This window comes from Hesperophylax consimilis, chromosome 14 (genome assembly GCF_061612785.1).
Source record: "Hesperophylax consimilis isolate HC1 chromosome 14, BYU_Hcon_1.0, whole genome shotgun sequence".
NCBI classification, from domain to species: Eukaryota; Metazoa; Arthropoda; class Insecta; order Trichoptera; family Limnephilidae; genus Hesperophylax; species Hesperophylax consimilis.
In genome coordinates this window covers 3,185,454-3,201,186 of record NC_142849.1, presented here as the reverse complement: position 1 = coordinate 3,201,186, position 15,733 = coordinate 3,185,454, and the positions used below count along the sequence as shown (strand labels likewise).

At 29.7% G+C, this 15,733-nt stretch overlaps 1 protein-coding gene across 1 annotated transcript in view; it reads right to left on the bottom strand.

Annotated features, from left to right (window-relative positions):
* The window catches only part of LOC149417793 (serine protease persephone-like), a 30,891-nt gene that overhangs the window by 4,700 nt on the left and 10,458 nt on the right, over positions 1 to 15,733 (bottom strand). The window contains exon 6 of the mRNA XM_089639422.1: positions 5,153 to 5,311. Within this exon, the coding sequence (XP_089495548.1) occupies positions 5,153 to 5,311 (159 nt within the window). The remainder of the gene's footprint in view (positions 1 to 5,152; positions 5,312 to 15,733) is intronic.

The following is a 15,733-nucleotide window of genomic DNA, read 5'->3' as shown; positions in this document are numbered from 1 at the left end:
CGTGAACACTCGCGAGACCCTGTTAACTGTTATTTGACATCGAAAATAATTGCAATAATTTCTTTAGCGTTTAAAAAATAACAAAAAATTATAAAATTTCATAAAAATAATAAATATTGTGACTTTACTGTAACATTGTAATAATAATTACGAATAGGTTCTAATATCGGTTGTGCCTCTGTTCGTAGCTCTGGTTCAATGAAATCCAGAACAATGATAGTGATTTATTTTTGGGGTATTGAATATTGCGCTACCTCCTTCTTTAGCCCATTTCTGACAGAATTACAGTAATTACAAATAACACAAATACTATATGCTGTCCGAAACGTTGGCTAAAGAAGGAGCGCAGCATGGCATAATACCCCAAAAATAATTCAAAAATATAATAATTTTGGCCGTGAAAATCTCAATTCATTAATCATCAATCAAATTTACAAAAAAAAAAGTTGTCTATGATTTGACTCAATAGCCGTTTTTGACAGCACCGTAAATAATATATAATATAGTGTCAATAAAACAACCTAATAACATAACCCGCTTAAAAAAACAATATATAGTGATACGCTAGACAAAGTGGCAGTATTTGTGACGGTGGCAGTGAAATTAAACATTTGTAAATTGAAGTGCAAAAAGAGTATTGTCATTGTAACCCAAAATCAACTTTGGTGAAAACATACAATAACCATAGACAATACAAAACTATTTCGCCATAGACAATTTACATAAATTAATATATACTTAGGGGCATTTTTGTTCCAACATTAATAAAAATATAATTAATAAACCAAAAAAAAAAAAAAAAAGAAATAGAAAATGGCAAATACAAGAGGAAAGGGAGTTATAACGGAAACCGAAGAAAAATTTAACATTGATAAAATTATACAGAGTATTGAAAAAAAATTTGAATCCATGAAAAAAGAAATTATATCAAAAATTGAAAAACAAACCCAGGACACTCAAAAAAGCATTGATTTTATGAGTAGTCAGTACGATGAACTAATAAAAAACTAGAAATAACAATTCTACAAAATAAAAAAATTGAAAATGATTTTGAAAACATAAAAAAGGAACACCAGGAAAAGAATATCATTATTAAACAACTTGAAATAAAAATTTCAAACCTCGAATAAAAATCTTGGTCTAATTTCTTAGAAATAGCGGGCATTCCCCAAAAAAATGGAGAGCAGCAGATGGAGATAGTAAAAAGAGTTGCGGCGGCGGCAGGAATGGAAATCAATCAAATCAAAATGGATATAAAAAGGACACATGATAGAAGGAACAATGCGCCACCGAAACTGCTAGTGGAATTTGCGGAAAAAAAGACAAGAGACAATCTTCTTTCTAAAAGGAAAAATATTAATTATGCAGCTATAAAAGATATCTCCACCGAACCAATCTATATTGCAGAGGAATTGAGCCCATATCAAAGGGAACTGCTCTGGAAAACGAAAAAATCTGCCAATGAAAAAATGTACTCCTACGTTTGGTTCAAAGATGGAAAAATAATGACGCGAAGAATGCCAACCGAAAAAATAATTAATATAAAACATGTAGATGATATAAAAAATATTGTATAACAAAAGGGCACAAAAACGATTACGAAAAAAATATAAAAATGGCTGACATTATATTAACCTCGGAACCAAATGATCTATCGAATTTAAATAACAACTCTTTCAATATACTACACAAAAACATAAGAAGCATAAGAAAAAATTTTGATGAATTGCAAATTTTATTGAAATATTTAAAAGTTAATTTTCAAATAATAATACTTACTCAATGTTGGATAAATCATAAATACATGAAATTGGAAATTGCTGGATATACAACCTACTCAAGTTTGAATAACAAAAAACAAAACGATGGTGTAATTATATACATTAAAAACGAAATAAAAGCCGAAGTTGAAGAAATTATTATCACTAATGCCAATTGTTTAAAAATTAAAATCAGTAAAGAAAAAGCTATATTAGCAATCTATCGATCGCCCTCAACAAGAAACATCGACCCATTCCTTAAATCCGTAGACAAGGAACTCTGCCTTCTTAAAGAAACGAAAAACATATTTATTATTGGAGATGTAAATATAAATATTTTAGAAAATGGACACCCTAAGCGAATTCAATATCTGCAGATGCTAGCATCCCATGGACTGGAAAGCTTAATAAATGTTCCTACTCGAAAAGTGGACAACAGTGAAAGTTGCATAGACCATATAATGAGTAAAACAAAAGACATTACTCAAACTGTTGTACTTAATTCAACTATAACCGATCATTATACAACTATGCTTTCAATAAAAATAAACAAGTCAAATAAAACGAAGAAAAAACCATTAACAACAGAAAAAACAGAAATCAACTGGAATATCATTAAACATAATCTACAATGTACCGATTGGAAAAAACTGCAAAGTATGAACAATACAAATGATGCATGGAATTATTTCATAGAACTTCTTCAGAATAACATACTATCTAATACCACAAAAATTACTAAGAAAATCTCACACAAAAATGTACATATTAAACCATGGATTACACAGAATTTTATAAACTGCATAAGAAAAAGAGACGAGTTACACAAGAAACTTTAAAAAATTCCATACGATATACACATGTTAAGATACTACAAAAGATACAGAAACATTTGCAAAAAAGTTATTATGTGTACAAAAGAAACCTACTATAAAAAAAAATTGTAGATTGTAAACAAAATCCCAGGAAAATGTGGCAAATAATAAATGAAATAACCAGTTCTAAATCTGCCAACGTTACATCAATTGACGTGCTGAATATAAACAATGTTCCCAGGACATACGCTGATAATCCTGACCAAATACTTGAATACGTCAATAATTTTTTCATAAATATAGGATCAAATCTAGCAAAGCAAGTTACAAAATGTAATGAAGATGTACAAATAAACGAACCACCTGAGCAAGGAAATCAGCTCAATTTTAAACAAATTACAGCTGACGATATCAAAAACACAATTTCTTCTTTAAAATCAAATATTTCTTCAGGGGAGGACACAATCTCAACCAACGCAATAAAATATCTCTGTAAAGAACTTATCGAACCACTTACATACTTAGTCAACATGTCTATAACGAATAGCATATTCCCTACAGCCCTCAAAAAAGCGATTGTTATACCAATATTTAAACAAGGATGTAAAAATGACATAAACAATTACCGACCAATAAGCCTACTAAATACATTTTCAAAAATATTGGAAAGAATACTAAAAAAACAACTCTTATCCTACTTAGAAGACAATAAAAAATTATCAAAAACTCAGTATGGATTTAGGGAGAACTTAAGTACTAGTGACGCCATAGAAAAAATTACCGATATGATCACTTAAAGTTTAGACAGTGGAGAAAAAACTTTGGCAGTCTTCATAGACTTACAAAAGGCTTTTGACACAATAGATCACAAAATACTTTTTTCAAAACTTTCAAAAATTGGTATGTCATGTACAACACTAAACTTACTAAAAAGCTATATGACGGAGCGTACACAGAGCGTCCAAATTAATAAGAGAAAAAGCAAACCTCTCCTAATCAACCATGGAGTACCACAAGGAAGCGTACTAGGTCCGATATTATTTTTAATATACATTAATGATATCTGTAACCTAGAAACAAGAGGAAAAATCATTAGTTTTGCTGATGACACAGTAATTTTATTTAAAGAAAAAGATTGGATAAATACCTACAAAGAAGCTGAACACGGACTTGGTCTCCTGCAAAACTGGCTTAAAAGAAATTCCCTGACGCTTAATGTCAATAAAACAAAATATCTGACATTTTCTAAAACAGCCAGAGGGCAGCCGTCAGAGGACCTTAATCTCAAATTACATTCATGCCAAGGAATTTATCAAAAAAATCAAGGCTTATCATGCCTCTGTCCCACTATAGCACACTCCAAAAGCATCAAATATCTTGGAATTGAAATTGATGATAATCTCCGTTGGAACTCACATATAGATGTAATTACAAAAAAACTAACCAGGTACATATACTTCTTTAGAAACATCGCAATATCCTCAATATAAACGATATTAAAAAAGTATACTATGCTTTGTGTCAATCACAAATAGAGTACGGAATAACTGGATGGGGGTCTGCCTTGAGCACTCACACAGAGCGGCTCAATATAGCACAAAAAGGAGTATTAAAGACTTTACTGAAAGTTCCGCTTAGAACTCCGACAGAAGAAATATTCAAAAACTTAAATGTTTACAATGTACAGAAACTATATTCAAAAAATATTTTATTTAAACTGAAAAAAAACATATCCGAATACTCCACTGCCCAACATAAATACACAACCAGGGCAAAAAGCGAAAATATCCTGATTACTCCCAGTTTGAACACATCCTTTGGACAGAGAAATAATAAATTCCATGCTAAAAAATTGTTCAATGCTCTACCAAATGAAACCAAAAAAATAAACGAAATGAGTATATTTAAAACAAAAGTCAAAACATGGCTTAGAGATCAAAGTAATAATCAACTTACAAACATTATGAAGACAATGTAAAGAGAATTCAAAACTAAATACAAAAATTTAAGAAAAACTACAGGCCGCCTCAGAACAGGAAACCCTAGTGAGGAGGACTGTGAAAAAAATACAAAAAATATACTTATATTATACTTTAAACCTACATAATGTACAAATTTTGCTATTGATATTAATATGAAAAAAAAAAAAAAAATTCAAATCGCTAGCAGGGCATGTAGCAAGAATGGAAGATAGGACAGGACTCCGGAGTGTTTGTTGGTCGAACTACACTGAGGTGGCACTATACAGGTGGAACTATTCCTGCTAATAAGTAATAAGGAACCGGCTTTGCTTGAACTAACTCTTGTTTGTAGGTCAGTGTGGAGATGCCATTGTCTTTTGTATCACCACTATTATTTTAATGAAAAACTAAAAGCAAGTAAATAACCATTGACATAATTGATATAATTACCATTGTTCAATGACAACCTAATTGTACTCCATTTTAGATAGCTCAGTTGCTAGAGTAAACGCCGGAATAGCAAATGGTCTGTAATTAAAATTCCGGTCGCACCCATGAATATATATTTATTTTGTGAACATTATTCCAATGTTTTGTATAATTATGAAAAGCTTACTGTTTGTCAAGCTGCAGAAGGGCGATGTCGTTATACACGTATGAGTAAGTACCGTTGTAAAGTGGATGGGAGTGTATTTTTATCACATCGTATATAGCGCCAGGGTTATACCGAGGTGTAAAGTTCCCCCCCAATCCGACGAACTGGATATTCTCCGAGCTGAAACAAAAGAAGTGCAGATTAAATTAACATTGCCATGTGCATCTTAAGTAGGTCTAATACAATCACTACGTCATCTGAGATTCACCAGCATCATATATTTGTTATGGTTTTATATTTCAAATGAAAACACGCTGGTTCAATTCAATTCAATTTTTAATTCTTTTAAAAACATTCGTTAAATCGTTAATTTCAAAGCGCCTTAAAATAAATTGCATTAATATAAGTAGGTTAATACATATTATAAAGCAGAATTTAGTGTAGCATGGAGTGTAATCTGTAAACATGGAGTGATAAATAAAATAACTGCGTACCACACTAGCGACAACAAAGATTGCTGTTTAAGACGAAGCTTTGTGCTAAATCACTATTTTGATTAATCTTTATAACGAATTGGTGTACATTATGAATACCAAAAATAGGCTTAAGATAAATTGAAGGTTTTCCTATTGTTTCCTTTGAGTAGAATAGGTACAAATAAATACATAAATTACTCAATAAAAAATATAAATGTAAACTGCAATTTTTTTTCAATATAAATGTATGAACGCATAAAGGAAACAACTTTAAAAAATACAGTATTATAGCTAAGATTATCTGTAACAGTTTCCCTTGGTTAACTTTTTTTGCTTTCTTACAAAATTATTTACAAAATAAGTAATAACTACTTTTGTGCTTGAAATCAAACGTTTCTAGACTCCGTTTGTCAAGCGATTTTAATGCCTATTACCTACATTTGTGATAATATAAGGCATTCCAAGAATATATACATTTTTGGCTTGTAGCTTTCTCTTAAAAGCAACTTCTTAAATATTAAATATATATGTCGATATCCGAATTGATTCTGTTCAACCATTGACTCATCTCGCTAACTTTACTCTTCCAACAGTTCGAGGGAGTTCTTAAGGCTTCGTAGTAAGCCAAAAAACAGAACTTCATAATTATATTATAAGATTTGATTTTAAAAATTAAAAAAAAAAATACAATGCAACAAATCATCTTCTTTCCAATGTGGGTAAGGCTGTTTTTAAGGAAGGAAATGGATAGTAGATATGATAGTATAGGAGGGGAAAAATTGTAGGTATTATCCAAAACTGTTTCAATACTAAACAAACATTTTAAAAATTCAGCCGGACTGCATAGTGTTAACAGAGACATTTAAAAATCATGAGGCACTCACTTACCATCTACCACACATAAATCGAATTCAGGCAACAATATTCCAATATTCGCCCGCGAGTGCTATTCGTATACCGAATTATAAATCTTATGCGATAAATAGAAATAACGATATTGTTGTAACTGTGAAATATTATTATTCAAATATCACAACGAAAGAAGTTTTTTACAGCGAGTTTTTTTTAATTGCTTAAATAGTAAGTTAAACGAAAATAAAATAATTCTTATTATGGCGACTAAGCGAATACACGGATCTAATGATACTTTTAAGGATGATTTCATTAACATTACTTTAGAGAAACCTTAATTAATTCAAATGAATGAATTCATAGATAAAAAAATTGAAAATAATTTTAAAATTCAAGAATATGAATGTGTTAAGAGGACATAAGACGTCAAAATAATATCAGTTATGGGCGTTTTTAGTGGGCGCGGCTATAGCCCTTAGAGTAATACTAGAGCCCAAAACATTTCGTTTACGCCCCGCGTTGGTCAAAATTTCGCACAGTGTGACATAGTTTGATTTCACACGGACAAGTTTTATAATTATAAATTTAAAATGATAATAATAATTTTCATTATTGTTGGCATTAGTTAACGAATTGCATAATTTGCATGGTGTTTTGAAAATCGTGGTATCTACATACAGTATATAATCATCTGCAGTATGCAAGGCATCCCAAATAATCAGAAATCACAAATACTTTATTGTTATTATTTTTTTTCTTGATAGAAAAATCCCGATGAGTTAAAAAACTCACTGTAGGACGGGAGGAACTTACAATACATAGGTAGGAGTAATTAGGTACAATTTTACATTGGTATTTTGATATCAAAATTATAAGTTTCACATAAGAAACAGTACAAAAATAGAAAAATAAAATATTTTTACTAATAAAACTTTGACATAGAAAATAGTTCCTACATTACAGTTTTTTTACATCTCAGATTTATATTTTATTTCTTGCTAGAGCAATCCCGATGAGTTACAGAACTCATTGTAGGACGAGAGGAATTTACAATACATAGGTGGGATTTAATGGGTAAAATTTTATGTCAGTATTTCGATATCAAAAAACCTTCACCGTCCAATGCTTTGTTTTTCTTTTGAAGTGGAAAAAATATGTCATCGGAAACCAAAATGAATGTACTTCTTATACTCCAAATTGAATAAGCTCAGGAATCGCTGGAAGTTTATCGAGTGCGTATACATGTATATACCTACATATTTATAGATATATAAAATTAATTAAGCTGTCATTTTACAATTATGTTCTGTAGAAAATTTAGCCCAAAAATTTACTTTTAAGTGTTTATTTATGTAGTACCGTCTCAATTCCGTTAAGCATTTTCCTTGGTGCCGTCATTTTGTTCGGGATAAAACTCATTTTGTCTTCTGTTTTCCCATATTTAACTGAAACGTACGTATATATTAGCCAAGAGATTTATTATAAATTGGTTCAATTTTACCTTAAATTTGAAAATCATTTCAACATAAGTAAGTGCAGTAACTTGGGGAGATAATTGTACAATTCTATCTACAACAAATGATCTAACAATCTAAACTTAAAAGATGAATAACTCTTTTTAATATTCGAATGACTTTAGGTACTTTATAGGTAACATATGTCTAATTGTCTGTATGGAGAAAAACTTTCTATGTAGAGTATTTGTTTTATGGAAAAAAAATTTTCGAATTTCCAAAATTTTATACCGGTCACTTTGTATAATACCTTATACTAGGGCAGACCCAGTTAATTCTTGAAAAATCTGTTTGCATTTTAAAGTAAAGCAATTTTTGGTTAAAATATTATATTAGGTATTTATGGCATGTCTGAGTTCTTCACAATCAGTTCCAATTTTTCTGTGCCCAAAAATTGGTGTGACTGAAACCCAAATAATATAATTTATATGTAAAAAGAAATTACATTGTTTATAATTATTATATTTGAAATACTTTTTATATGAAATAAGTTTTACTTGATAATCATTTTTAGGTGTGACTATTACAAATAAAAATCGCACATAACAGCGGAACTTTTTATTCAAAAAAATATTTAAGGTAATATTTAACTATTAAAATAAAGAAACTTAAGAATTAAAAAAACTTCTACCAAATAAACTGTTTTCATATTTTTTTAACAATGTCCAAATTTATCTGAAACATGACCACTGTGCACATTTTAAGTATAAACAATTGAAAAAAAATAATGTTTTCTTTTATATTGGTGAAACATAAAAAAAAACCTTTACTCACTTGAGGAAGGAGTTAAATTATAAAAAACAGAAAATTTCACTAATAGATTTAAAAGTAATCGTTTGATTAAATAAATAAATACGTAAAAAAAATCACCGTACATTGGGGCCGGAACAGAGGCGACCTTTCCGGCTTGAGCTCTGGCCGACACTGAGCTGGAACGGTCTAAGTACTTCAGCACCTGCACACGAATACAGTTGCGTGCGTTACAGTATTAAAGTACTTACGGCTGTGTTTCCTTTAGCGGTATAGAAATTGGAAATTTCAGAGTGTTATATTTTAATTAATTCTTATGAATACATTAATAAAATCTCTAATGTTTCTAGAGGGATTCGTCGGGAAGTTACTAATTCATCGTCTAGAAAAATAAAATCTGGTGCTTGCCGCTTATCTTACAACATTTTACAATTAATAAAATGTACATACCTTTTTATATAGTATATTTAATGATAAGGTCCTGTTTTTATTAATCTTAAATATAAATAACTTGCATCCCTTCGAATCCCTCTAGAAAAATTTAACATTTTAGTAATAAGCTCATCAGAAATAGTTAAAATGTGAGCGTCGGGGCAAATCCCCGTTATCAGAGTATTGTGTCACCTTAATGATTCATGTAACGAACTTATTTCCAAGAATCTAAATGAAATATTCATTTTTCATATCAATATACGGAGTGTTGAAAAAATTAGGATGTATTTATTTTAAAATTAAACAATTTAAATAAAAAAAATAAACCTCATGGTTTTATCTGAAACATTTTCACAGTTTTAGGACCACTATTGTTCATATTATATGTAAATGATATATTTGAAGTTGTTAAATACGGGGAAATTGTCTTATACGCAGATGACACAGTGCTTCTTCTAAAAGCAAACACATGGTTAGAACTGAACAAAAAGGCTAATTCAGACATCAATGAATTGAAAACATGGTTTGACAATAACCTACTAACGTAAAACTCTAAAAAAACACTACGTACCATTTTTCATAAACAAACCAAATACGCTGCATGAAATAAACATTCGAATTCACTCTGCACCAAACACTCAATCAACAGCACCACTGTAACTTACTATGTACTAATATTGAAATTAAAACTTCAACCAAATATCTAGGGATCACTATTGACCAATGCCTAAAATGGATACCACATATAACCATTTCAAAAACAGAGTACGAAAATTAACCTTTATTTTTAGCTGCTTGAGACATTTTCTAAATAAAGAACTACTGAGAATGACGTACTTCGCATTCTGTCAATCCATAATCCAATATGGTACAATAGGATGGGGGGGCGCCTATAAAACTCACACACAACCTCTTTACATTGCGCAAAAACTAAAAATTAAAATAATATTAAAGAAATCAATTTTATATTCATCTGAAGTCATTTTCAAAGAATATGAAGTCAGAAAAATAAATACTCTTTTCCTGTATCACGCAACCTTACAAGTTTCCAAAGATGATATCCTAAACAAAACCGTACCATTCAAAAACACAGCAAATCTCAGGCAAAAATACATGTTACTAATTCCGATTTGTAAAAAAACTTTGGGTCAGCAAAACTACAAATACTTAGGAACAAATTTCCTCAATAAATTGCCAGAAAATATAAGATCACTAAATGATAGTTTCAAAGAATTCAAAACACAATTTAAAAATATACTGAAAACCTAAACTAAAAAAAAACGTAAATAAATAAAAGAAAAACAAAAACAAAAATTTAAAAAATAATTTAAAAATCTAAGAAACTAAACAAATAATACCTCATCCCATACACACAAGCAATTGCTTATTATGGGAGAACATTAAAAAATAATAAATATTAATCATATCATAATATCTTTTATCTTATTACTAGTGAAATATATATATGTATATCACACATTGTAAATTTTTTTATTGAATAAATATAATTTAAAAAAAAAAATTACTAACACCGAATCACCCTCTATTTACTTACCAGATTACAATTTTGTTTCAACCAAAACAGATATCAATCAAAACAGTGGTCTCGTAATATTTAAACAGAATTAATTTAGTATTGTCAAAATAACTGAACTTCCTATACATTTAGTAAACTGTATCGAAATACAATTTAAACTCGACAAAGCAAAGTACCATTGTATCAAGTAACGCTGAAAGCCACAGAAGAAAATTGACATTATCATACATTTCCAAAACACATGATAAAATCTATTGTATCACAAACTGCTCAATATTAAAAACAACAAACACAATCAAATATCTAGGAATAATTATAGATAAAAATCTGAAATGGAAAGACCAAATATGTCAAGTTGTATAAAATATTAGAAAACTAATATATATATTCTTAAGAATCTGAATTTTTTGTCGATAAAAAACCTATATTTAATATACTATGCTTCGGTTCAATCAAATTTACAATATGCCATCATTAGTTGGGGATCCGCATATAAAACTAACCTCCTTCCAATAGAAGTCGTGCAGAGAATAATTATTAAAATCATATTAAAAAAACATTCGGACTACCCAACAGACCGCTTATTCGAAGAATTTCAAGTACCTCCTTTTAAAGATCTGTACATTAAAAATTCATTAATTCAAATCATAAAAGAAAAAAAAAGGACCAATTTCTAACTGAAAACCGTACTCGACTTGAATACATTTTTCCATGTCCAAAATTAAACACTTCCTTTGCACAAGATTACTATACGTACCAAGGAAGAACCTTTTAAACCACTTATACAGTAAACCGCCTATACCGAATTTATGCAGTTTATTCAGCAATTACTCATGATTAACTTTATCAAACGCCTTACTAAAATCGGTATAAATAGAGTCAACTTGACATTTACTAGACATGGAATCAGATATATAATATTGATACGTTTACAAGCCAATTATCTGGTTCACCACTTTTGCTTTTTCTAGTGATTTTAGTTCAGTCAATATATCATTATATTTTATGTGGATAAAAGATAAATTAAGATTATGATCAGTGGTAAATTTTGATGCTGTACTAGCAGAAACTGGTGTATCACATTCATAAACTCTTTAAAAAAAATCAGCAAAAAGGTCAGCAATATTTTGAGTGTCTTTGGCCTTTTTACTTGCATATTCCAAATTGGCGGGTAAACCAAAGTTTTTATTTTTCATTGAGTTTGCATAGTTCCAAAAATACTTTACATTATGATTTATTGATGTTTCGACATTATTAATATAAGAATTGTAGCATATTTTTGGTAAGATTTTACAATCTTTAAAATTAAAGACCTGTCTTCTTTATATTTCTCTTGTAAAACTTTTTTAAGGGCAGTTAATTGAACACGTTCTTTATTGAACCATGTCGGATATTTCGGTTCTTTAAAATGAATGAGTGGGATGAGATCTGAAATAATTTTATCCAGCAAATAATAAAATGATTCAATATCTTGATTAACATCTCCTTCTTGAAATGACCAATCTTCCTTGTGGAGACGATCATTTATATCCCGATAGTTTGCTTTTTTAAAGTTAAACGTAGGAGTTGAAACTTTTTGATTGCCTTCATTAGTACAAGGGATAAGTATTGCCAGTGGGGGATGGTAGTTGTATATCAGAAGAATAGACTCTAATGATTAATTTGTAATTACGTTCCTCTCATTTGACAAAACTAGATCAAGAACACGATTATTAATCGATTGTTTAAATAGGTTAAATTAAAAAGTAAAGACATATCTAGAATAAATCGTTCGCAGGCGGTTGCTGGTATTGAATTAAAATTACTTTCTAAAACTGCAATTAGGTAGGTTATAATCACCGCAAATAATTATTTTATGATTTGGGTATTTTGTTTTTACTAAGTCAACATCTTCACAGTGTTTTTAATAGATTGATATGTTGGCATTTGGAGGTTCCAAACAGTTCCAATAATAGTCTTCTTAAAATCACCACTTAACAATACGAACATTTGTTCCGCATCAGTATTTTTGATTTTAAGTACTTTCGAAGTAATATGTTTGCGGACCGCGATCAGGACACCACCTCCTCTTGTATTGGAGCTGGTATTCTGATTCCGGTCTGCTCGGTGGACATGGTGACTATGTTTTATAATTTTTTTTTATTATTTATTGAGTTAGTTTATACAAAATTTGAATATAAACACGATAATATTTCATTTTGTAACTTTAAATATTTTTACAATAAACATAACGTTTCTTTTTAAATACATTCATTCTCCAGACTTTCAGGCATTTTATCATACATCTTTAGTCCTTTGTACATTAGACAGTTCTGTGATTTTGATTTCTTCATATGTGGCAATCTAATTCTATTTACGTTTCTGGTTTCGTAATTATGAACATCTCTATTAAAAAAAATTTCATCCTTAAAATATTTTGGCATTTGGTTGTTCATGACTTTATGCACAAAAATTAACACATTAAATAACAGTCTCTTTTTTATTGGAATCCAATTTAGCAGCTCTCTCATTTGATCAATGCTTATGTATTTGCCTTTTCCCAGTATACATCTCATAGCTCTATTCTGTATAACATCTGGTTTGTTCAAATTTCCTTCATTGGCCAAATATAACACAGTAGAGCAATAATCTAAATGTGGAGCAACTATAGTTTTATAAATGAGCTCTGTAGTGTTTCCATTTAGTTTATTTCTTACCTTTTTTGATACTTTCTTTAGCACATATTCAAAATTTGCTTTGAAAGTGAGTTTTGAATCTAGTATTACACACAGGTACTTGATTTCATTTACTTGATCATTTTTTCATTATTAACTGCCAATTTTAACTCTGTGTTTCCATTTTATTGCCTATTTCCATATATTTTGTTTTGTTTACATTGAGTTTTAATTTGTTTAATTTCAGCCATTTCGCTATATTTTGTAGGTCTTCATTTAATTTGTTGATTGCATCTATGTAATCTTCCCATGAAATGTAGATTAACGTATCATCTGCAAATAATCTAATTTTGAAATACTTTATGGTTTTAATTATATCATTTATGTAAATAATGAATAGAATTGGACGTAATACCGACCCTTGTGGAACACCGAGGTTGTTTTCTATTGGTTCTGATTCTGAGCTTTCAAATTTTGTTACCTGTTTTTTTTCGTGGAGATATTCTTTGATAAGATTTAGAGCTACTTCAGAAAAACCTATATCTTCTAATTTTTCCAAAAGTTGTTTCCTTTCTATCGTTTCAAATGCTCTTTTGAAATCTAAAAATGCTGCAATGGTGATTTTTTTGTCTGTTTCTTTCTTCCATGTATCAATCACTATGTTTATTGCCGCTTCACAAGAGCTATTGTTCTGGAATCCCGATTGCTCGTCACATAATATATGATGTTTTTCCAAATACTCAACGAGTTGTTTCTTTGTTACAATTTCTAGAACCTGTTCGTATTTTGGTAATATATTTATAGGTCTAAATTCTTCACAATAGATGTTTTTCATGTGTTTAGAAATTTTTCACTTCTTAACGATTCATTTATTATGGTCAGTAATATCTGACCATAATAAATGTTCAGATATTCCTATCACTGGCATTGCATCTCTCAAAACTGTAAAACTTATTTCATCTGGACTCTCTTTTGATTTGGTGCTTTTAAGAATCTGTAAAAGATATGTTTCATCAATCTCTTTAAACATAAGTTTTTCTCGGTTTAGGGGAACATTTCTCACGTGGTTGTCTTCCTTCAGTATTGGTATACTGTGATGTAATTCTATTTGTTGAAGCAGTTCTGTACGCTACTTTGTATCTGATATGGAAATTCAATCTCATGTTTCAACCCTTTATCTTCGGTTTGCAGTAATCCTTTTATGGTTTTCCACATTTTTTTAGTGTCTCCTTTTTCACAGATGATTTTATTTTTGAAGTAATCGTTCTTACAAACTTTCAGTTGTTTTGAGTATTTGTTTCTTGCATTTTTGAATGCTTTCCAGTCTTGTCGTTTGATTGATTGTAGCCCTGATTGTATTGTTATACAATTTATTTTTTCCTCTTATTTTAGTAGTTTGTATTGGTATCAACTAGTCAATTACTTTTTGAAGGTTATTTATTAATAATTTAGACTTTTCATTAAATTCCATTTGATGAATCTCATCCATATCACGCAGAAGTTCAATTAACCTTTCACTGTTATATTTTTTTATAATTTCTGTATTTTATTAATTTGCTTGTTTTTGTATTAGTTCTTTTTGTGTTTTCTGTAATGTGGATAAGATTATGGTCGATTATTTTTGGCTCATCTAGAACTTTTACATTCAAATTTAATCTGTTGGATATGACAAGGTCAATTAACGTCCTGGATTTATCTGTTATTCGTGTCTCACTTTTAACAATTTGTTTTATTCCCGATGATTGGATAATTTTTTTCAGTCTATTAGTAAACGTATCCTTCAAATTTTAGAAATTTATATTAAAGTTAACAGTTAGGATATTATCTTGTATTTCTTCGAGATTTTGGGTTCATCAGTTCTCTATAAATGATAGAAAGTCTTTGGTACTTGCATTTAGACAATGGTAAATAACTCCATATACTCCTTTCTTATATCCAGAAGTTATCCTGATCGCTAGTATCCAGCAGTTCTTTTCGTATTGTGTGTTAGAAATAACTTCATATAATATGTAATTTTTAATAATTATTATTGCTCCCGCTGTGTGTCTACTGTAGGAATCACAGTGTATTGTTGTATATCCTTGAAAAGTAACTTCACTGTCTTCAATATCGTATGTTATGTAAGCCTGACTTAACATTACAAGGGGTTAAAGAAATACTTCACTATCTCAATGATATTTCTATTTTGAAATATTCTTCAGGCGGGTAGGCGTCATAATATTGAAAAAATCTAAATAAGAAAGTCAAACACGACGATTTCACATTAAAAAAATAATCTTTACTGAACCATTAAAACGGCTACCATGCTGAACCCAAAACTGAATGTACAGACAGATGAAATGCAAAACGGTCGAGTTAAAACAGGACTTCGCAACGCTCAGTCAATT